This window comes from Epinephelus lanceolatus, chromosome 13 (assembly GCF_041903045.1).
Source record: "Epinephelus lanceolatus isolate andai-2023 chromosome 13, ASM4190304v1, whole genome shotgun sequence".
NCBI lineage: Eukaryota > Metazoa > Chordata > Actinopteri > Perciformes > Serranidae > Epinephelus > Epinephelus lanceolatus.
The window spans coordinates 27911668-27935347 of NC_135746.1; the positions used below are offsets into that span (position 1 = coordinate 27911668).

Sequence of the window (23680 nt, forward strand, 5' to 3'; positions counted from 1 at the left end):
AGAAAATTCACAAGACAACTTACAAATTTTCTTACACATGTTCAGTATTATTGCCTTAGAAACTTTCTGTGTCATGTTTTAGCAAACAGTTGTTTAGGTCTATTTGCTCTGTTTTGGTCTCTACCAACTCCTGTAATAGGAGGGGGCAGGCTGCTACTAAAAGTGAGGTTGGTAAGAGCTGTGTGAATAAACTAAAACGGTAAAGTCACAGCCATAAAACCAAAGCAATGACCTGAAAGATGCTCATACTACCCATACAGACTATAAAATATATATTCTAACTGAAGTCCATATCAGCTCTATCACATAGCACATTACAGTAGTGTATAAAATCAGTGTTTTTTACACTAAACTCAAAGCGAATTTTCACCTTTTCACAAGTTACTCACACAAATCCAGCTGCTTAAGTGTTTTATGGAGTATTTCACGACTGGCAAATATTTGCTCATAACAGCTATGCTAACATTTGTGCTAACTAACTAAGGAACACAGCTAATGGCTAAGTTGGTTCATAGTAAAGTACAGCCCAAAGCTGGTACCAAGTGATGTGAACATGCTACACGTGGAGGCTCCGAGCTCTGAACCAGCATGAACCTAGAAGGCAACGTTCTTTATTATTTTTCATATTGCCTGGCAGCGAATTTTTGCTTCACTCGTTCTGTTGTTTACTTTCCACAATAAAAGACCAACTTCGTTTACTCAGAGCATTTTGCTAGGAAGCAACTCGACACAACAGCTTACACAAGTCACAAATCCATAATTTTAGAACTTACCATTAGCTGACTGATCTCAGAGCCCTCTCCTTATTTGTTCTGTCCTTGTACAGTACTGACGGAGAGTGGTAGGTCCTTCATTTCCAATTCTCGGTAACGTCAAAAGAATCTCAACTAGATCTCAACACTGATAGGGTTTGATGACACAGCCTTCGGCAAAAAATGTAACTCACACGAACATGCAAATAGCACAAGTTTTGAATGTAATCTAGCCCCAGAACACACTGTAACACTTGTGATATACAATATATAGAAGTATATGTAATGTTTTATATTCATTTACATCTAGGTCATTTCAGCATATGAATTATCTGATCAGTATAGAACTTTTAGGACCCAGTGTAGTAACAGATTATAAACTAACGTCATTATCAAAATTATCTTTTTATTGATTCTTTCAGATTATGACTAAGATAGTCAAATTAGGCACAATCAGACATCAAATAACTGGTCTGATATATAAAGACTGAAATAGTTCATTTCTTACCCTAATAATGAAGTAAAATGTTTGTTGTGAGTGGCTGTCCATAGTTTTTAATGGTGTTGCAGATAGTTCTGTGATCTCTGACTTTCAGCTGTAATTTACAGACATCGAGAAAAATCAGCGAGATGAAGACAGACCTGATATCTCCAAAGTCTCCCCTTGAAGTAGCAGGAGTCACGGCAAATATAAAGAGGGGAAATGGGAGGAAAGAGAGCGACAAAGATAAGGTTCAGTCCATTGAACTGCCAGTGATCTCAGTGGGATCTAATCTCTGCCCAGAGGCAGAAAAGCATTGACACCAGCCAGAGGGAGGGAGGGCTGGGCAGTGTCTGTCTGTACCTGCACTCAGACAGGTATAGGTACGTTATGAGGCACAGGTACATTATGAGGTTTTCAAGGTCGGTGCCAAAACTGATGTTTACTGGACTGAAAACTGCTGATGAATATCTGTCACAATGACCATTTTTTATGTTCTTGCCAGAGTGGAAAAGCATCTAACGTGGCATTTAGTCCATCATGGAGCACCACTGTGTAACTCTATTAAAACCTTGAGGCACTAGATAAATAGCTGAAATTTAAGAATGCATGTGATTTGAATTCATTTTTACAAATCATAATAAACAGGACTAAAGGCCTTTGAACACCAAGTCTCAAGTTTTTGTATGTGTTTCTTTAATCCAATATCCAGTAAAGATCGTAACACACAGCAACCTCACACTGACTCTGATGCGTTTTATTGTAGTACTTATTCCAAAATTTGCAAATCAAATGTGGCTCAGAGGTAGAGCGGGTCATCCACCAATCGGAGGATCAGCAGTTCCTCCAGTCCGCATATCAAAGTATCCTTGAGCAAGATACTGAACCCCAATGATGCTTCCATCGGTGTGTGAGTGTGTTAAAAAAAAACTGAGTAGCAGGTGGCACTTTGTACAGTAGTCTCGGCCACCAGTGAATGAATGTGGATGTGAATGGTTGAATGTGACTCATAGTTTTGAGCTTTGAGTGGTCAGATGACTCGAAAGGAACTAAATAAATGCAGGTCCATTTACCATTTACATGAAAAGCTGTTCTCACTCCCAGCTCGTCAAATACCTACACTTGGTCCATGGCCCTGAGTCAGGTTTAATCCAGGTTTAAAGGAAGATAACCTGCGGGATGCTTGGAAATGTAGTGAAGTCATAATGCAGACTGACCCATGACAATGTGTGTGTATGGTGCATGTGATCGTTCATATATTTATTCTTGCTTATTCAAATCTTTGATATTGTAAACTTGCTACATTCAGCCCATCGGTCCATGATGAATGCAGCTGATTATCAGGCAAGTGGTGAATTTACTTTAACCAATTAGACTATGTTGGTGGTTTCATAAGAAAGCTGAGAGACTGTTACACTACTATGAGCACCATCCTAACTGAACTAATTACCTGCCTGGTGATTATAGGGCATCCATCCAAAGAAAATACATTTTCTGCCAAGAGTTCTCACTTTAAGCAGTGATTTAATACATTTTTTTATGTGGCACTCTCAAATAATTTAGGGGATTTGCGCTCAAATTCGTTTGATGTTACGCTTAATTTCTTGATGAAGTTGCAGTCAGCATCCATCGGCTCATTAAGCTGAGATGGAAGTAGACATTAAACTTGCGGATATTTGTGGTCTTACTTTGCAAAATAAGCCTCTTAATATTACCCCTGGGGCTGTAAATTCAATCTGCTTTATTTAAGACAGTGAATCTGTGTCAAACGTCACTGCTGTGACAGTAGTTACCACGGAGGTCCATTTCAATTATATAAAATCTTAGTAGAGTGAGATAAAAGCAGAGGAAAAATATATAATTAATGATTAACACAAGTTTTTCTCCAGCTTAAGGCAGAGTTAATCATACTAGTTGTGTTACATTGAAGAACTTTTGCTACCATGTGAACAAAAATCTACTTACACTTAAGTGCATCATTTACTATAGATTGTGTGGTTAGTTTAACTGATCTTCCAGGTCCAACCCAGAAAACTGACCTTGAAAGATCATGTTTGTCTAGCCTCCGATTGTGCCTTACAGTGTTGAGTTTTGCACTGACAGTTCTTTTTTAATGCACATTTTTTGGAGTCATCTCTGTATCATAACTGTACATATTCTCTATACATTATAGTGTGAATTTTTGCACAATATTTTACACATTCCTGGAAAAAACTGTACAGCTCTTCATCATTTTTAACAAGTCCTCCAACCAATACAACCACAGATGTCATCGTATATTCCTACCTTTTAATACAACCCACAAGAGCGCCCCTACAGGTGCTCCTATGTGATCGTTAACAGTTGCAGTTTTAAACACATGGGTAAAGTTGTGAAATGGTCACAGATGCACCAAAACTCCTTGGTTAGGTTAAAAAAAAGACCATGGTTTGGGTTAAAATGAGTAAGTGTGTTGCTGATGTAATGGGTTAGTACTCTTGCATTGTGAAGATTTAAGGATGACCCACTCTCAGTCACTGTTTGACTTGGACTCGCATATATTTATAGCTCAACATGCACTGAAACAAAATGAAACAAAACCTGTAAGGCTTGCTTCAAATCAAATAGCCATGCCACCTGGATTCGCCGCGACAAACAGCTAACATGCTAATAAAGTTACCTACACTAACCCGCATAGCTCCTTACCCAACATCATCACAGAACATTAATAAGTGTTTTCGGGAGCTTTTATGGCACTTTTGGAGTGGAGCTTAGCCAAAGTCAACCTACCACAAGTCCAGAGACAGCAGACTGTAACAGAGCATGGTGGCCTATCCGAGAAGTCTGCAGGGTTTCATCAGTGTGGCGTTCAAGTACACGAGCAAAAAAAGAACAAAATCTCTGTGGTAACTAATACATCGCAACAAACAACAAAATATGACAGTAAATAACATAACGACACAATAAATTAAAATCAGTGCACCTTCCATAATGACAGAAGACAGCTTGTAATGGTAAGTGGGATCACCAACTTATTGATTCCTGTACACTAACAACATATTAGACGTACATAGTACCATGCTAAGTTGTTAAACCTGATGTTGACTTTTGGTTTCACAGGGGACACAAACACTGGTCTTCTGGGTCAAAGTCCTGTGTTTGTTTAACCTAGGGGGAGGCAACCAATGGCTCCGGAGCCATATGCAGCTCTTTAGCCCCTCTCCAATGGCTCCCTGTGGCTTTGACCAAAAATTAAGCTACATTAGAATGAATCACAGCTATTTTTGAACATTTTAATTTTAATTTATCATTGTTGTAGGTCTACAGTGATTCTTACACTGTCCAGTTTACACTGTCCAGTTGTAAAAATATTTAACCTATAGGCCCACAACAAATTTAAAAAATGTTTTAACATTTCGTCAACTAAAATGTCATAGCTATGTCTGCTGCCTAGTGCCTTTTCTCAAAATTTTGCTTGCCTTGAGTCTCCTTAGCGAAGCTAGCTGTGGATTCCAAATCCAGAAAGGAAAAGTCTTGGAGGACGATGTTGAACTAAATACTGCATAGACAGATGTGTTTACTTTTTCACACTGCAAAGTAGCCACCTGATGGTAAAACACATTAATGTTTAGACCTATTAGTAATGTTGATAAGATAATTTAGACTTAATAAGGCTGTGTTACATTAATTATATGGCTCAGATATATTTCACGGCTCCAAACACATTACTTTTTTTTTTTTTTTTGGACCAAAAATGTCTCTTCTGGTAGTGAAGGTTGCTGACCCCTGCTCTAACCCATCCACCTCCAGTTGCTGAGTGACACATGGAATTAGCCAAGCCACACTAAAAACTCAGCAGGTCATGCAGTAATGCTAAAACAAATCCATAACCAACCCTCATGTGAACAGAGAATAAATATTTAGACCTGCTAATCTAGCAGCTTCTTCTACACACAAAGATGGCCCCCAGAAAAAAATAGCTATAATACATTTGTCATCCTTGATTACATAAGAGACAGACATTTCTATTTTTAGGCTCCACCCACTGAAATTTGACGAAACAAAACCACTGCTCATGAATCAGACTAAAGGTACCCTCACATTATCCTTCTGTTGAACTAAATTGGCCCGCATGTAGCCTAGAAAAAGACATAATGACATGTTTCTAATGCAGATTGATACATAAACATTGATCAGAGCAATCATAAACTGTAAACAGTGTATGAGAGCGATGCTGCAGTTTGTAGTCTGCTGGTGTGATAATGAGGTACGAGTCTGCCTGAGAAGGTTGTCTGATTCCTCACTTACACTTTTCTCCCCCTAAAGTCGAGATCTGTGTCTTTTTTTCCCTTTTCTACTCAACAGTTCAATAATTTACACTTTAATTACAAGTCAATAACATCAACAGCAGCCGCAGCCTTCTTTAGCCCGATGGATCAAGGTCTACTACACTTTCTGTTAGGCAGTGAATTGATAAAGACTCGCACAAAACCTATTAAGTCAGTTCAGTGATCGATAGACACACAGCAGGGCGTGAAACAAACACATTTTCTCATTGGCCATTTATTCTACCTTGATTTTTCATAGCTCTATGCCAGTTCTTTACCTAAAACTGCTGGGAAACATATTTCCTGAGATACTTGGTGAAAAAAACACGTGGATGTTGATGTTGAATCAGCCAGACCTGTGATCTCTCTCTCCCTTGTTCATAGTCATCACTCCTACCTATCCTATGGATCTGATAAAAGCATGCAATGCCCAAAAATGATGAAAAAAAGATGAATATGAACCTAAACATCTTAAGTAGTACTGGCTACAGGTCACTAACCCCTGATACAGATTGTCACATGCGACATCACTCACACAAAAATGTAATTCGTGTTGCTTTTGATGGGATATTTATATTAATAAACTGTTGTTAATAATGTCATTTATTTCTTTTTGTCTCTGCAGACGATGAGCAGTCGTTTTTTCCCCCACGACGCCATCCTCACTGATGCCATCCTCAGTCTGGATGAAGACTCGGTTCTCTCAACAAACGAGGTGAGTTGCCGGTGACTGAATCAACGAACTGGTACGATATTGACGTTTTACAAACTGGTGAACTGAGACACTGATGCTTTATCAACAAATGAGGTGAGACAGCAGCAATCCCAGGACACAAGACCACTAAAACCCCTTTATATCGGACATCTGGATTACAAGCTCAATTACTGGATTACTCACCAAACAGCTGAAGTACAAAACCAGTTCGTCATGGCCGCCTGCCTAAAACAGACCTAAAAACTGAATATTTTCTTTTATGATTAAAAGATATTATGTCAGACTGTAATGCAGCTGTCAACTTTCTGTTCTTGCACAGCACAAATGCAGTTTAAATGCTGACAGTGGCAGAATAAACAGGGGAAATTCATTTTTGAAACAATGGGTCTCTGATTTCAGATAGAGGAATACAAAAGCACGTTCTCATTTATAGCAAGTGACTGTCATTTTGTAAAAATGCTAATAAAGCTAACATTAGGTCCATGTTTCTGTTTCCAGCTAACTTTTTAATGTTTTGTAATGCACCTGAAATAGATGCTAATGCTGTATGACCTGAGCTAGTCTGACTCAGTGGATATAGACTGTGCCTAAAATGCTACCAGGTCAGGTGCTGGATGCTACTCTTGTGTCTTCTCTGTGCCAGCTTTCAAGAGCGCCACAGCAGGTCGCATCTAAGGTTGCTAGGCAAGCTAAAGACGCACCATATCATAGCCTATTTACCTAAAATCCTGAGTGCAGAGCTGATCTTCCTCCGGGCACTGTTTGCGTGTAGGCCTGTTGTCCATGGGACACATTTAAAGCTTTGGCAGCCCTGCACTTACATGATTGACTTCTTCTCCATGTTTATCAAAAACTGATAGTTAGGGAAGAAGGGAAAGATGTCTGTGGGCTGTGATTGGTTGGTTCTTGTCACATGACATGTGGTGCGCACTGCTGTGTTCCAAAAGGTGAACTCCAACATAGGCGCTTGGGAGCGCATGAATGCCGCAACAGCATTGCTTTGGCGTTTAAGCACACCTACCGCACGTCTACTACAAATATTCCTCCAAAACAAGTTCCCCTTCTACACTAGTTTGCTAGTGCCCTCGCTGTATTCTCGCTTTGGCACCAGCCAAGACAATTATGACTGGTTTGAAGAAATAACAAACAAACAACCCAGTAGGGCTGAAATCAACCAAAGAAAATCTTGGTTGACTGCAGTTCTACCTATTCTTCAACCAGTTGATTGGTCGATGGGGGAAAAGATCTGCGCATTATCTCTAGATTAACTTAATTAGTCAGAGCACATATTTCCAAGTTGTCGAATACCAACACTTGTGGTGGTGGTGGTGTCTTTGGCGTCACATTCTGATGAAAAAGCCATCCTTTCATGTCAGCGTTAGTGTGTAACAGCACCTGACAGTGTCGGGGGGAACAACCTAAGTTAAAGGGGTGAAAAGTTCGAGTAGGGTGGGGGTTGGTGGATGGGTCTAACAACTACCGACTTTCACCTGGGCGGCCAGTGTTTGTTTCCCATGAGACTGTAAAGCCAAACCATGTTAACTCAACCTAACGGGAGCGTATCTATGTTTCCCGGGTTCTATGTTCCCCACTTAACCCTGCAAAAAAGGTTCTATGTTCCCCGCTTACACAAAAAAGGTTCTGTGTTTCCCGGGTTCTATGTTGCCCGCTCAACCAAGCGGGAAACAAAGAACCCTTTTTGTGTAAGCAGGGAACATAGAACCTTTTTTGCAGGGTTAAGTGGGGAACATAGAACCTGGGAAACATAGGGATGACCCCAATCTAACCACATGCGTGTGTTGCTCAACATAAACTTGTGCATTTATTTTTCAAAAGAGAAAAAAATCAATTTGCAGTGTTGTACCAACGTAATACATTTATTTTGAAAGAGACAGTATGCAAACTGTACATTTCCTGTGAAACAACAAACCTACCTTGCACATCATATGTTGACATAGAAAGTCCATGACCAAGCGGCGATATGTGACGAGGTCAGAGTGAGAATGTGTTGGAATGATAGTCTGTGCTTCAGTTCCCTTCTCAAGCGCTGACACAGTGCTGTGGAGGTAGGTGTAGCTACACCAGACTCGTCCTGGGTGCAAAGTCAACCCTAGTATCATTAATATCATATTACATTCTTAAATATCCCTGTTCGGCTGATTAGCTTACATACCTCATAAGTATTTCAGATTGAACATTACAAGAGAACAGACATTTAGGGTGAGGACTCGCCAGTGTGTCTTATGAATGTTAGCCAAACTTGGCTAACGTTGCCTGGGGTTGCGGAGTTTAAACTTTCCCAAAGAGCATCTCAGTTAGATCTCACAGGCCATGTTAAACTAACTTTACAGAGTGCTACAATTTGACACAAACAGAAATATACAATTTTGTACTTTTGCATACATTTCCAGAGGGTTTTATTAACTTTGGAAACAACTGATTGCCCATCAAGGGACCTCAACACTTTTGAATGACTCCACCCACTGAACGCCTCTGGAAATGTTTTTATAACCAGCTCCAGTCTGCATGGTTTTATGTCAGCCTGTGGCAAAAGGTGGTGATGTCTTAACACAGTATCGATCCTTTCTGAAATGAGGCAGTCAGTCCATGCACAGTCATGAATACCATTACAAATGAATTGCCAAACATTGCATTGGCCACTGAACTAGAGGAGGAATATGTGCTTTGCCTTTAAAGGACGATTCCAAATGCAGCAGATAAAATTAAACCACGAAGGATGAGCAGGAAGTTTGGCAAAGCAACAAAGTTAGACAACAGATTTACAATACAAAATAAAGAGCTGTGATTACAGACATCAATATCGTGGAGCCCCAGTGATTTACCATGTCACCAGGATGCTTGTGAACCTCTCCTAATTAAATTAAGTGCGCTGTTTTCGAGATGGGGTAGATACTGTTAAGATTTTAATTTAACTTAACACTTAGGGAAATAGGGGAGGAATGTGAGGAAGCAGTGGGTAGGGAAAAGAGGAAAGGGTAGAGAGGAGTAATAAGTAAAAGAAAAGACAAAAAGTACCAGGAAAAAACGAAAAGAGATGAGAGGGGGAAAATCAGACAAGGGAAGGGACAGAAAATGATATATGTAAGGAAAAGGAAAAGATGGGAGAAAAGATCAGAGTAAAAAAAGGGAAATTTGTAAGGGGAAAAGAAAGGAAAAGAACGCGAAAGGGAATCAAGGAAATAAGGAAAGGAGCATAGAAAAACACATTGAAGAGGGTATAATGAAAAACAAAGTGCTTTCACGGAGTCAGGAGTTTTACGAGATCCATTAGCTCTGTGTCTGTATCATTACACTGTCAAAACACAGAGCACCTCTTTGATTAAAGTTACTTAAGAGAGAGGTTGGGAAACACAAGTGGTTTGTTACTCTGACACTCGTTTTTGAACAAATTAGAAACCAGTGAATCGTCTAAAGCTTTGTCAAGAGCGGAAATAATGTTTTTATTCTCGCTGTTTTAATCAAGACTTTGACATGTTTGCAGAGTGCTGAGCTTCTTTAGGTTCGGAAACTACTAAAACTTTTAAGAAAAGACAGAGGCACGCATTTACCAAGCTGATACAAATTTATTTATATTTAAGGACAAATGCACACGTCTTTTTTTTTTTCATTTCAAGATCATTAAATTATGTATAAAATTTAAGTTTTACTGTGTGTGATTAGTTTTGTATGAATGTAATGTTGAAATGACGCTGTGTACAAGCACAAGACTGAATCAAAGCTTGTCTTGGATCAAAAAACAAAACCCACGAGGCAACCCACTCGTACTGTATTCTGTTGATTTGTATTAAATGTATTGAATCATTTAAACAATGCTCTCACATATCCAAGACCACTTAAATTTTCATTTAAACCAAAGACATCCATTTGACTGACTTTTCCAACCACTTCCTGTTCCATTGCTCCCTATCAAAGATTAAAACAGACACGTTTCCTGTGATTTCTTCACAATAAAAGCTACCCCATGTTTAGCCAGTTGAATACTTTTAATGTAGCCCCAGTAATAAAAGTCTTAATACAGCTCAGATATCATTGTGAGTGTGTTATTAATGTGATGAAATTTTTTAACACTGGATTACATAAATGTAAATAAATGAAGATACTGTGGCAATTTGAATTCAGCGCAGGAGTGGCGGACTCCGCCACCAACCATGACAAACCACTGTGTAGAGAGGTAATTATTGAATATAAATACATTTAATGGCTATTTCTGGGCAAAAAAATATAGACCATGAATAGCATCAGAAACTGGATTTTATTTTATGAAAATCTTCAGTTGCTACTTTAATGTTTAACCCCCACTTTCACATCTGAAACATGCAGCAAGAAACACAGGCAGCCCACACTGACAAATCACACTCCTTGCAGTTTCCACATGGTCTCCATAGGTGCTGTGGTCCCAACATGTTGTTTTATATTTGAGCAGGTACACATCACTTCATAACCATAAAACTCACAACTATTTTTATTTTATTTTACTTTATTTCATTTAACCAGAAAAACATCTTGAGATTAAAAAGAGTGTCCTGGCCAAGACGGACAGCAACATAAGTATGAAATAAAAATAAAAAAGTAAAGCTCTAAACCAAGCAATATACAAAAAATAAGATTACTACAAAGAAAAGGCAAAAAGTATGTTGATACATACTAGAAATTAACCAAAAAAAAAAAAACACAAAAAATGCAACATGATTACAAAGATCAGCAAAGACATACCATGACATTGCCCGTATAGAAGACTGTGTACAAAAATCCTGCAATAGTGCTTTGAAACGGCTGAGAGGAACCAAAGAGAAGCAGAAGATTCCACGTATAAGGGGCTGCATAAATGAATGCTCTCTTGCCAAACTCTGCACGTACCCTTGGTACAAACATAAAAACAACTGTTATTCCAAGTTTATTTACACAAAAAAAAACATGATACAAAAATGCAGCTACGTACACTTTAAAGACGATGGTCAAAAATATCCTAAGTCTTCAATGGCTTTCCAAAATTATTACTTCAGTCATAAAATGCCATAAAATGTGATCAGGTTTTGGACCTTGCTGAGAGATGGCTGCCATCTTGTTTTTACATGGATTAGTGTATTGTGCTTTTGCTACCACTAGATGGTACAAAAAAGTGTCCACACATGAGGACAACAGGTCTAAGTTAAGTAGAATGAAGTACATGATGTAGCAAACCCAGAATGTGATGTCCTCGTATGAGGATGCAGGGTCTCAGGAGGATATTTAATGCATTGCAAGTCTTGATGTCAATTCCCTTACCATTAGTGATTGAACCATGATTTTATTTTTATTCGCTGTCTTTTATTACATTTTACACATATCAATTATAACCTTCCTAACTTAGAGACACACAAATACGCTGAAAAATGTTGCACCTAGTCTCAAATGATTTAACCCGAATAAGCAGTCAAATAAACAGGAACAGCTCATCTGTGATGCTAACTGAGTGCTTCTACTTTGAGAGTCATTACAAGTAGCAGCCTCGTTTCTCTTCAGCTTTTCAGTGAGTAAAAGACGAGATCCATAATGGATTGTGAGGCCCAATGAGCCCAGGAGATCCAATATATCTTTAAACTCTGAGATGTTTTATTGACGGGTGCAAGTCAATGTTCACCTTTTCTACGCTGGTGGGATCACAATTACACTTTATGGCACTACAATTTGTGGCACAGCAATACGAGCAAGTTTGTACAACTAAACTTTTATGGGCACATGGCTTGTTTAATGAAACGAGAGGAAGAGGAAGATGTTGGTGAGAGAGAGAGTGGGGGGGCGATCATACAGAGGAAGTGGAGGGAATCTTAGCCGTGCTCACTAACCCGTTTCTCTAATTGCCCTTTTAACATGGTGAGGGGATTTATTGAAAGGAGATGAAATATGTCAAGTGAGTGGAAATGTGCAAGAGAGAACATTACACTTTTAATAGGACTTTTCATATTATAATACCTCAGTGGAAGAATGGCTGTGCCAATTTCATAATTACATTGTTTCAGCTCATTAAATATATGATTATTCCATGGAGAGAGATTAGAGAAGGGAATACGACTGAAAAAAACCTGACAAAGCCTTTGTCTCTCATTGGGCGGCCAAGCATGCTGCTGTGTTATGCCCTTTGGAAGACATTTTCAATATGGTGGATGTGGAAATACTTCTTCAGCAGCGATGGCTGAATTTTTTCCTCTTCTCACTGGAGGGCCTGTTTGGGATGTTGCAGGGTTTGACCCTTTTCAGCAGTGGTGGAAGAAGTATTCTGATCCTTTACCTAAAAATACCACACAGTAGAAAATACTCCACTGCAAGTGAAAGTACTGCATTCAAAACCTTACTTAAAAGTAAAAGAAAGTGTTCTGCGAAATTGACTCAAAGTATATCTGATGTTGTTTGATTAATATTACTGCTGCATTCATGTGTTTGTTTGATTTTACTGCTGTAGATGTGTAAGGTTGTGCTAGTTTCAACTCCTTTATAAACTGTTTGGTAGTTTAATCTACAGCATCATATTCTATAAGATCATCATATCACTGGTATTTTGTCATTTATAAAGCCATACTGGGTAAAGTCCCTTCGTACAGTTGTACTTTGATTCAACAGAGATCGGACTGAAGCTATAGTCTGAGATTTAGTTTTGTTGTCCGTTCAAAGAACATGGATAGAGCTGGGAAAGAAAGCTTTAATGTGCTCTGCTCCTCTCACCTGGAATAACCTTCAGAAAGAGTTGAAACTACGTGACTTGGTCTCTCTGCCTGACTTTAAAGCTCCCATAAGAACAAGGATGAATGAATCGGCTGGTTCTTGTCATTGTGCATAGGCGTTTTAATATCTCTACTGTGTAGCTTTCATGTTTTTATTGTGTTGTTGTTTGGCTGTAACTTTTTGTATGCTGCTGACTTGGCCTGGTTTCCCTTATCTGGTTAAATATGGGTAAAATAAATGAATTTTTGTAGCATCACTGTCCTGCGAGGAAAAAAAAGTCTTGAGTTTTTTCGACAATCCCCCCTCGGGTGAAAGTCGGTGCTTGTTGGACCCATCCACCACAGACCTTCACCGCCTTAATTTCCGTTCTTGTCCCACCACATTTCCCCCTGATGCCACCAGGTGCCATTAAACTGTAACAGCGAGTCACTGCTCAAGCACCAGATTTCAACCATTTTAGAGTGAGAACGGGTTGAACCTGTAGAGTATAGACACATAGACACAAACACACACACAACAGCCAACACAACCTTGTCCCCTTATCCCCTGACTACACTTAATTTACTGGCCTGTATTCACTTTTGTATTCAGTGTTCTTATTGTTTTGTTAGTATTTTGTATTATCCTGCAATTTAAAAAAAGAAAAACAGTCCTATTTTTAGCTTTGTGACGATGCATTTTCCAGCTGATCCAAGAGAGTTTTCAAAGGGTTTATAGAGTTTGAACATTTTGTAATCTGAAAAGTAACTAGTAACTGTAGCTGCCATACAAATGTACTGCAGTGGTAATGCATTCTCATCCCAACTCATCAAATACTGTAGCTTTGTCAGTGACCTAAACCTAAAAATATGACGTACTAGCCACCTGTGTCAGTTTTGGATGTTCTGGGATGGTGTGTCAGTTTATACTTGTTACAGGCAAGCAGATGTGATCCAATCCTGATCCTAATCCAGTGCATGGCACACGCAAAACTCTAAAAAAAAAAAAAATCATTAATATTTAGTATGTCTTGAGGTATGGGGTGTAGTATGAGACCATGGTCTGTCATAGTCAGAAGAAGCCACAGGCAATCAATGAAAGAAACTCTTGAGAAAGTTGACAGCTGATCATTTTGGGAGGCTGAGAGTTTGACAGTTCTGTGCAATTGCTAAAGAACACTTTAAGAGCCGTCCAGACCAGACGTTACCACACTTCACAGAGAGGCACCTGGTGAGAGCAGCTATAATTCAAAAGATGTTTCAAACCACAAACCCGCGGTAGCCGTTTGTGGCCGCAGCGTGGACCTTACGCCCCAGCTGGTCATCCTGGATCACACTGAGACTGTTGGTAAAACTTCATCAAAGCCACAGCACTCTCAACCTGCTGGATACGAGCTCAGTTTAAGACACATTTTCCTCACTTTTATCACCCTCAAATCAGATGGCGGGTGACAGTCAAAGCGCTGCAGTGGCATCGCTTCACATGGAGCCAAATAAAATAAAAAAAAGATTGAAAACACATATTTTTTGAAAACACAGTGGACAAAGACCACATACTGAGGGAGGATAAGGCCTTAAAATGTGATGTAGCTCCTTTTTATCTAATAACGCTGGACATGTTAAACCCAAATGTCGGGAGAGATTTGTTACAGATCTATTGCTGGATTGACCCTCTGCTCCTCAGATCAATTTTGGCCTTGTAGAATCTATTAGTATGGATCTCACACACACACACACTGACTCTGTCCAACTTTCAGTCCTCCCTTGAATTCTCGAGCCATATCAGGCCTCTGTTTTAAACAGTAATTAAGACAGACAGATTATAAGTGCAAAGAATCTGGGTTGTGACTCTGTCTCACTTGTTCGCTCACACACACTCACACATACACACACACACATGCCATTTCACATTATGAAGAACCTTTTAATCTCTGAAGGCTAAATTATATTTGCATGATATCATTAATCCTTTCAGCAGAGCCATGGAGGCATCTGACACATCTCACACACAATCATATGTACAAACACACACTCAAACAGACAGACAGACACACGCCATGCGTGCAGACACATCGTCGGGGGCTACACTGAGAATGGCAGCTCCAACCTTTCTCTCAGCTTAGCGCCAGCGCTTTACAGTAATTGCTCACGCGATTCATGACAGAAGCCGCAAGGTATCGCTAAAGAACATCCACTTTCGGTGCTCCCCTCGCCAGCGCGGTCTCTCTACCTCTACTATTCTGGTAATTAATTTTCTCCCCCGGCTCCTGAGGTAGTGTGTGCGCGTCTGTGTGTATTACCAAGTATTTGATTATGTGCTGATCCCCATATTCTCTGGTGTGTCTGCCTGCACGTCTCAGCGGTGTTTTTGAATTCAAAAGAGGCTCTTTCTCAGGTAGCTCGAGCTTCTTCAAGGACACCAGGTGCTCCAGACAACCCCACATGAAATTTCCTCTTTACTGGGCAAGTAGGCAGAATGAGAGGGATACTGAACCAGGCAGTCCAATGGTTGGGTGAAGAATATGCAGCTCCAGAAGCTATGAGCACCATCTCGGCACATTAGTGTAGAGAATCATACACTTGTGAAGCATTTTGATGCATTTGAGTTGCTCAGTGCTTGTGCTGAAGGTGTGTTCGGACTAAATGCAAAGGGAGTTGTAGAAGTGCCATGTTTGCCTGTGAAGTTAATGACAATATATAAGTGGCAGCATGGATCTGTTCTAGGTGGTGCAATCTGAGGAATTTAAAGACACAGTTCACCTCAGAATCAAAAAATACACATTTTCTCTTACCTGTGGTACTGCTAATCAGTCTAGTTTGTTTTGGTGTGAGTTGCTGTCTGTTAGAGATATAGACCATTGCAATATCTGCCTTCACTTGAATATAATGGAGCTAGATGGCACTCGGCTTGTGGTGCTCAAAGCAGCAAAACCATACATTTGATAAACTCAACAGCAATGTCTCTTTCCAGAAATCATGACCTGGTTACTCAAGATAATCCAAACTACACCCGCCAACCGTATCACCGCACAGAAGGAAGTGTGCATCTACTCATGGACAAGAGGCTTGTGCTGATGACAGAGATGTGAATAATAATGTGAATATTAATGGTTTCCTCCTTCAATATATCTTCACAGTATGGTTCATATGATATCCTACGACTTAGCGCCCAAAGAATGACGCCATGTCCTTTACGAACAATTACGTACAGTTACAGTTACAACGTTGATTAACGTAAAATTACAGAGATTGGGTTTAGGCGAGCAAAATTACTGTGGTTAGGTTTAAGATAAGAAACATGACAAGGACATACCTTAAAATCACTCAAAGCTCACACCATTCTAAACATGCGTCGCCACAGGAAGGAAGAATCCTTGTTGTGTCCTAGTCACAGGACTGCTTCCTTGTTTACTCTCATCAGCACATTGGTCACATGATCGCTGCCTTTCAAAATACTTAGGATATGTACGAATTTGGGTGCATTACTTTTATTAGGAAAACTTATTAACAGTTTTATGAGAGCAGCTTGCCTCCTCCACTAAGCTGTAATGTTAGCTAGCTCAGTGATGCTAGGTGAATTAGCAGCACTGAAATTAACTTTTTCAATGGGAGACGGGTCCGGACTGCAGAGAAGTCAGTCTAGTACCTGCACTCTTTTACTTCAAAGCCAAGCTATTGTAACACATGAAGAATGTGGCTTGGCATTGTCTTGCTGGAATAAGCAGGGATGTCCTTAAAAAAGACGTTGTCTGGATGGCAGCATATGATGCCCCAAAACCTGTATGTACCTTTCAGCATTCATGGTGCATTCACAGATGTGTAAGTTACGCATGACTTGAAATGTGGACTCATCAGACCACAGCACACTTTTCCACTTTGTGTCAGTTCATCTCAGATGAGCTCAGGTCCAGAGAAGTCGGCGGCGTTTCTGGATGTTGTTGATATGTGGCTTTCAGGTAGAGTCTTAACTTGCATTTGTAGGTGCAGCAACGAACTGTGTTTACCAATAATGGTTTTTCAAAGTGTTCCTCCACCCATGTAGCAATATCCTTTCTATAATCATGTTGGTTTTTTATGCAGTGTTGCCAGGGGGGTCAAAGGTCAAGGCGGTCCCCTTGCACATTACATGCAGAGATTTCTATGGATTTCCTGAATCTTTTGATTCCCTTAGGCAGACTCATAAACAGTTTCTTTGCTAAAGCCATTCACGCTCTCAGTCAGCATACAAAATGAAGAGTCATAGTGCCCTCTGACAAAAAAACATCCGTGCAATAACTACTGTAGACTGGGCAGTTTGTCAACTCTCGCCCTTAATATTTGACTCAGGCACTTATATAGCTGCCTCTTTTATATTGTGAGCAATGTGGTTTTTGCAGTGTGCTTAATGTTTTTAATTTTGAATGCAATGTGTGCCTTTTTTAACTCTCATACACCAACGAGGAGTAGTGCTCCTAATTTCACTGTATCCTGCACAGTACAGTGACAATAAAGGCTTCCTATTCTATTTTATTGTATGGAATTATGGACTGTAGATGGTGACCATTCTTGCTTGTGAACAGCTGAGCCCTTGGAGGATGTCCCTTTCATACACAGTAATGATACTTGCTCTGATATTTAATCTGTTTACCTATGGAATGTCCTAAACAGGTGTTTATTTGAGCATTACACAAGTTTCTCAGTCTTTTGTTGCTCTTGTCCCAACTTTTTGGGAATGTGTTGCAGCATCAAATTCAGAATAAGTGAATATTTACGATATATTTATATGAACATTAAATATTTTGTCTTCGCACTGTATTCAATTGAATACACAGTGTTACAACTTGTATTGGAGTTGTACTCTAAAGCAGTGGTTCCCAACCGGCAGGTCGCAGTCCAAAAGTGGGATGTGGGTCTATTCTGAATGGACAGCAAGTGGCTTGCGAATGTTTCCACTTTGTAAAAAATACACTTTATTTTGAAGTACGGTGAATTTCCGGCACAGAGCTTTTATTTTGAAGTGCTTTTTCTTGCCGTAGAGTGAGTGACTAAAGGACAGCTACTCGAGAGAGACAGCAAACAGTCTCAATGACATGGCCAAAAACAAGTATGACGCTGAATTTATTAAACTGTGTGGACCTTGAACTAATGACTAAGGAGTAATCTGGACCCCGTGGCTGGACCAGCTGGGAATCAATGCTCTAAAATATCCTTAGTGATTACAAGTCAACACTTCCTGCAGTTCCTTCACAGTAAAAGCCAAAATCTGCATTTTCATTGAAAGCTTTTTATACTGAATTGTTGTCTGTTAGCTTCTTTTGTTCTTCAGCATCCCTATTTTTGTGGGTGAAACAATGTTTAAAGATTGCACAAATAACAGTTAACTTCACTTGTTGAAACCAAAGGATATTGGTAGAAATTTGGGGTCAGGTCTGTTCAGGTTCAGAGGGAGAATCAAAATTATGACCCTAAAATGTTTCAGGTGAATCTGTTGTGATGCAGATACTGAAATGACGGTGATTTAATGGGAAACTTTTCAGGTGGGAGGGAGAGTGTTCACAATGCTGAAATGCCATTTGAAACGTTATTTGTTTGGTTGTGAAGAGGCAGAGAGGCTGTTGTTTTAATGATCTCCTCCGCAGGCTAAATGTCAGTTGATAGCTATTCTGAATAAGTTGTTTATTTCTGTTTACCTCATCTACATGCTGCTTAAAGTCTGAAGGATTTTCTTTGTATTTTGAATAAGCTGTATCACCTCTAAATATTACTTTATGCTTCTTTCTCTCTCTCATCTTTTCTCTTCCTACTACTATCTCTTTTCTTCCTTCTTTTCTCCATCTTTTGTCTTTATTTTTTCCCATTATATCATGCTTATTCTCCATTGGCCTCGTCTTCTTTTCTCTGCTGCCTTTTTCTTTACTTTCTGCTCCCACAGGTGGATTTTGCCTTCATTGTATGGCAAAGCTTCCCGGAGCGTATTGTTGGTTATCCAGCAAGGAGCCACTACTGGGATAGCTCCAGATCCCGCTGGGGCTACACCTCCAAATGGACCAACGACTACTCCATGGTCCTCACGGGCGCAGCTTTCTACCACAGGTACAAAAGCCACATGATCTCCCGATGATCAGTGAAGCTTTGAAGTTGCTTTTTAATTTTTTACACAGGTGACAGGGGGAGCTTGCCTAGGGCGCCAAATGTGCTTGATCCTGCACTGAAAACAACCATTTAAAGGCATGTAGAGGACAGTACAGGATAATGACAGTGTGATATGAGAATGCTTTTGTCATGCTACTCAGCACTGTCGTCCATTTGACGTGTGGTGCAGTTGTTCTGCATCACCTGTTAGGTGGGATCTGTTCCAACTTTACAGAAATACTTATTCTCCTTAAGATATAAGCCACGTTAAAAGTCATCTCTCACTGTCATGTTGTATTTATTTTTTTTAGTGGAGTAATAGAAAAGGGAAATGGGATAATACGATCTTTGTCCACCTCTTTGTTCATCTCATAAAATGATTGTCAAAAACACAAAGCTGGAGCCGAAAGAAAACAAAAAGGTAAACTAAAGTATTAAACAGAGCGGTAAATTGAACCGAGAGCAGCGTCGCTCTCTGAACGGATTTGAAGCATCTTTTCAAGCAGATAAACAGCTCTCTTATTGTTCTATTGTTAGGACGTGCAGTGCGACTCTTTAGTCCTTTTGTTATTTAAAATCGCAAATGCCAATGCAATTCAGGAAAAATGAGTCAGAGTGTGAAAAGGAAAGGTGGAAATATGCGTGTGTGTGTGTGTGTGTGTGTGTGTGTGTGTGTGTGTGTGTGTGTGTAGGTGTGTGTGTGTGAGCGGGGGGGACAGTAGACCTTGGCAGGGAGGTAGCACAGCTGACAGTGATCTAGTGCTCCCATGCTGCTGAGAGTGCAACACAGCAACCAAGCAGAATAAAGGTGCAGCTTTTAATAAAAGAAATAAATACACAGTTAACCTCGTCTGTCTTTCTTACTTTATGTGTGTGTGTTCTCAGATACTACCACTACCTGTTCACCCACTACGTCAATCCCAACCTGTTGACCATGGTGGACCGCATGGCTAATTGCGAAGACATCCTGATGAACTTCTTGGTTTCGGCCGTTACCAAGCAGCCGCCGATCAAAGTCACGCAGAAGAAGCAGTACAAGGAAACCATGATGAGCCAGGTAGAGCGTTATATCATTAGCTTTACACACAGATCGGCATGTGGTCGCCCTCATAGCTAAGACTGGTTATTGCAGCCATAATGCATTTTCAAACATACAAACAAAATGGAGACGCCTTTTATCAAAGCATTGCTCCATAGCACTGAAGTGATCAAAACATCCACTGGGTACCTTTTAAGAGTGCTTAATGGGGATTTAGATAAGTTTTAGAGTGAGTAGTTTAATTCTCTGACTCCTTTTTTATAAACAGAAAAGAAGATGAAAGTGAACATCCTCATGTTGAATGACTGAAGCTTCGGGCTACATGTGGCCCTGACCTTCTCTTTGGGAAATCCATATGTCCGTGTGTGTGTGTGCGTGCGTGCGTGTGTGTGTATTTTGTGTGGCCAGCCCTACGTCAGGTTCTGATTGATGGCCTGACCACAGGCAGGACGATGACTCGGCAGTATGGACTCAGTGATTAATGTCTTAATTGTGAAGGCAGCACGACAAACCTAGATTTACTCCCTCCTCCCGTCGCTCTCTTTCTTTCTTCCCCTCCTTTTTGAGTGTCTCTCTCTTCCTGCCACCCCCCTCTCCCTCACTTTTGATTTGTTTCTTTGCTTGAAGCAAAGTGGAGAAATCTTTTCAGAAACTTGAACCACCGTGTTTGACAAAGCAACAGAAGTCATGACTGATATCGTTTGGCAGATTTTGTATCATTTATCCATTCATTTTTTATTCCAAGAGGAGAGATGTTTCATTCAAGGTGCCATTTCTCTGACACAATTTCTTGTAGTTTCATTATTCTACCTGACCCTCGATTCCCCTGGCTGCCACCCCCCTGCAGTACACAGGATGAATCTGCTCCAACTCCACGCCCCCATGCCACAGCTTATCAAAGGGGTCTGCTGCCCTCCGCTGCCCCTTCTCCAACTCATCTCCCAGCAGCCACTTGGGGGCCCACCCCTCCCTCCCTGTTGTCCATCTCAGATAACCAACTGAGGACACAGAGCAGCAGGACACGATAGGACATCTTAGCAGCAATGCAGGGAGCTTGAAATGTTCCAGCTACTGACGGAGGACAACGCACAACAACTGCATAGTTCCAATAGCTGTACTAAATAATCTAATATCCCTGTGACTGACTGGAGCTGGAACTTACTGGCATTTTTGTGTCTCCTTTTGAACCTTTCATAAAGCCATTTCAGACTGAGGGGCAGGCTCTTGAGAATGCAGGTGAATCCCCTGATTAATAATAATAATAATAATAATAATAATACATTATACGTATATAGCACGTATAAAAATTGAGGAGAAGAAACTGTCAGTGATTGTAAGCAGCATTGAGCAGGTGAGTCTTGAGTGATTTTTTGAATATGAGAGAGAGGGGGAGTCTCAGATGGGTTTGGGGAGTGAGTTTGAGAGGGTGGGAGCAGCGATGGAGAAGGCCCTGTCCCTCCAGGATTTGTGCTTGGTCCAGATGGGGTGGGACAGGAGGTTGGCATTGGCAGAGCAGAGTGTGCCGGTGGGAGAGTGATGATGGAGGAGCTCAGACAGGTAGGGTGGGGCCTGGTTATTCAGGGCTTTGTATGTTAGGAGGAAGATTTTGAAGTGGATTCTCTGGGGGATGGGAAGCCGGTGGAGTTTATGGAGACCTGTTCTCCATAAACTCCACCGGCTTCCCATGTGATGTGGTCACGGGTGCGAGGATGGGCAGAGTTCTGGATATACTGGAGCTTATTCAGGGTTTTTGAAGATGAGCCATAGAGTAGACTGTTGCAGTAGTCCAGACGGGAGGTGATGAAGGCATGGATGAGGGTTTCTGCAGCTGAGGAGGAAAAGGTTGGACGGAGGCAGGCAATGTTCTTGAGGTAAAAGAAGGCTATTTTGGTTATGTGTTTAATGTGCTGGTCAAAGAAGAGGGATTGATCGAGAATGACGCCGAGATTTTGGATTTGAGGGGAGGTGGATACTGTGGAGCCGTCAATGTTGAGGGTGAAGTTATGGGTGGATTTGGTGAGTGTTTTTGGTCCAATAATGATAATTTCAGATTTGACGCAGTTTAACTGGAGGAAGTTGGTTTGAAGCTATGATTTTATTTAATTTATGCAGTTTGTCAGGGTTGAGTGGGTGGCAGTGGAGATTGTCTTGGTGGAGAAGACGAGCTGGATGTCATCGGTAAAGCAGTGGAACTGGAGACCATGATGGCGGATTATGTGACCAAGGGGGAACAGGTACAGGATGAAGAGGAGGGGACCAAAGGCTGAACCTTGGGGAACACCTTGGGGGAGGGGAGCAGTGGGGGATTTGCAGTTATTGATGGAGATGAACTGAAGTCTGTCAGAGAGATATGATGTGAACCAGTTGAGAGCAGTGCCAGTGATGTTAAAGACCATTTCAAGTCGGTGAAAAGGATGGAGTGATTGATGGTGTCGAAGGTGTGACTGAGTGTTCACACTGTATGCAAAGTGAGTATTGAGATTACATGCAAAGGCAATGCAAACATTCAAATAGTCGCAGATCCATGACATGAAGACAAGAGATTCAAATTTTTTTAACTTGCCCGATAAATTTGGGTGAAGCTGTCGCAAAAGCCTATCAGGAATGAGAACTAGTTTAGATTTTCCTGACAATATCAAGAATCTGAAGATTGCATGTCATCTTGGGTCAAACTGGCCCAGAGCATGAGGCCTCTGTGTTTGCCGTTTTCACAGTATTTGATTCCAGCTATCAGTTTTGTTGTACTGCAAACCAAGTTAGCCATCAGCTGCCTTCCCCAATTAGTTAGCGCAACCTTTAGCACAGATTTTAGGGTCAAATATTTGTCTGTTGCGAAATACACTCCAGTGGCTGTATTCAGGCATGTAATGCAATGCAATGCAAAAAATTGCTTCGTGTCCAGTGTGAACACACCATTAGACCAGAAAGAGAACTACACTCACTGGCAGCTGTATTAGGTGCACCAGTCCAGTTTCACAAAGCTGCCATGCTCCTGTCTTTGTGCTGTTTGTTGTGCTAGGTTAAACATTTGAAGCTAAATGTCAGTAACAGGAAGCAGCTGCTGGTGGTAAACATCTCACCAAGGACTCTCTATCCTCGTGTTTCTACAACACATTCTCAGTCTGATGTTGTAACATATTGTTGCTTGGTCATGGACTTTCCATGTCGACATATATCATGCAAAGTAGCCTTGATGTGTCTGTTGTTGACATTCTGGGACACCGTGTCAAGTTCTGCCTGTTACATGCATTGTGTCTTTTTAAAATACATGTCTGTTTTCACAGGAAATGTACAGTTTCAAAACTAACATACTGCATTTGTAAAATACTGTGAAATGTTTTTTTTCCTTCAACAACAAACGTAAATGGTTACATTGAGCCAACACATGCATGTGGTTAGGTTTAAAAAACTTTGACTTCTCGCTCCCTGGACTTACGTTGTTGTCCGATCCCATTCCTCCCAGACACCATCAGGCGCCGCCAGTGTGTAACGGCTGCGTATCATGCCAATATGAAAGGGTGGCTTTTTTCGTCGGTGTCTGACATGGAGGTCACTGCCCAAGCGCTGGCATTCGACG

At 40.7% G+C, this 23680-nt stretch overlaps 1 protein-coding gene across 1 annotated transcript in view; it reads left to right on the forward strand.

The window, feature by feature from the left end:
• LOC117270842 (exostosin-1) overlaps positions 1 to 23680 on the forward strand; it is a 418529-nt gene that overhangs the window by 390331 nt on the left and 4518 nt on the right. Inside the window, exons 10-12 of the mRNA XM_033648766.2 lie at positions 6166 to 6255; positions 18865 to 19025; positions 19950 to 20121. Of these exons, the coding sequence (XP_033504657.1) occupies positions 6166 to 6255; positions 18865 to 19025; positions 19950 to 20121 (423 nt within the window). The remainder of the gene's footprint in view (positions 1 to 6165; positions 6256 to 18864; positions 19026 to 19949; positions 20122 to 23680) is intronic.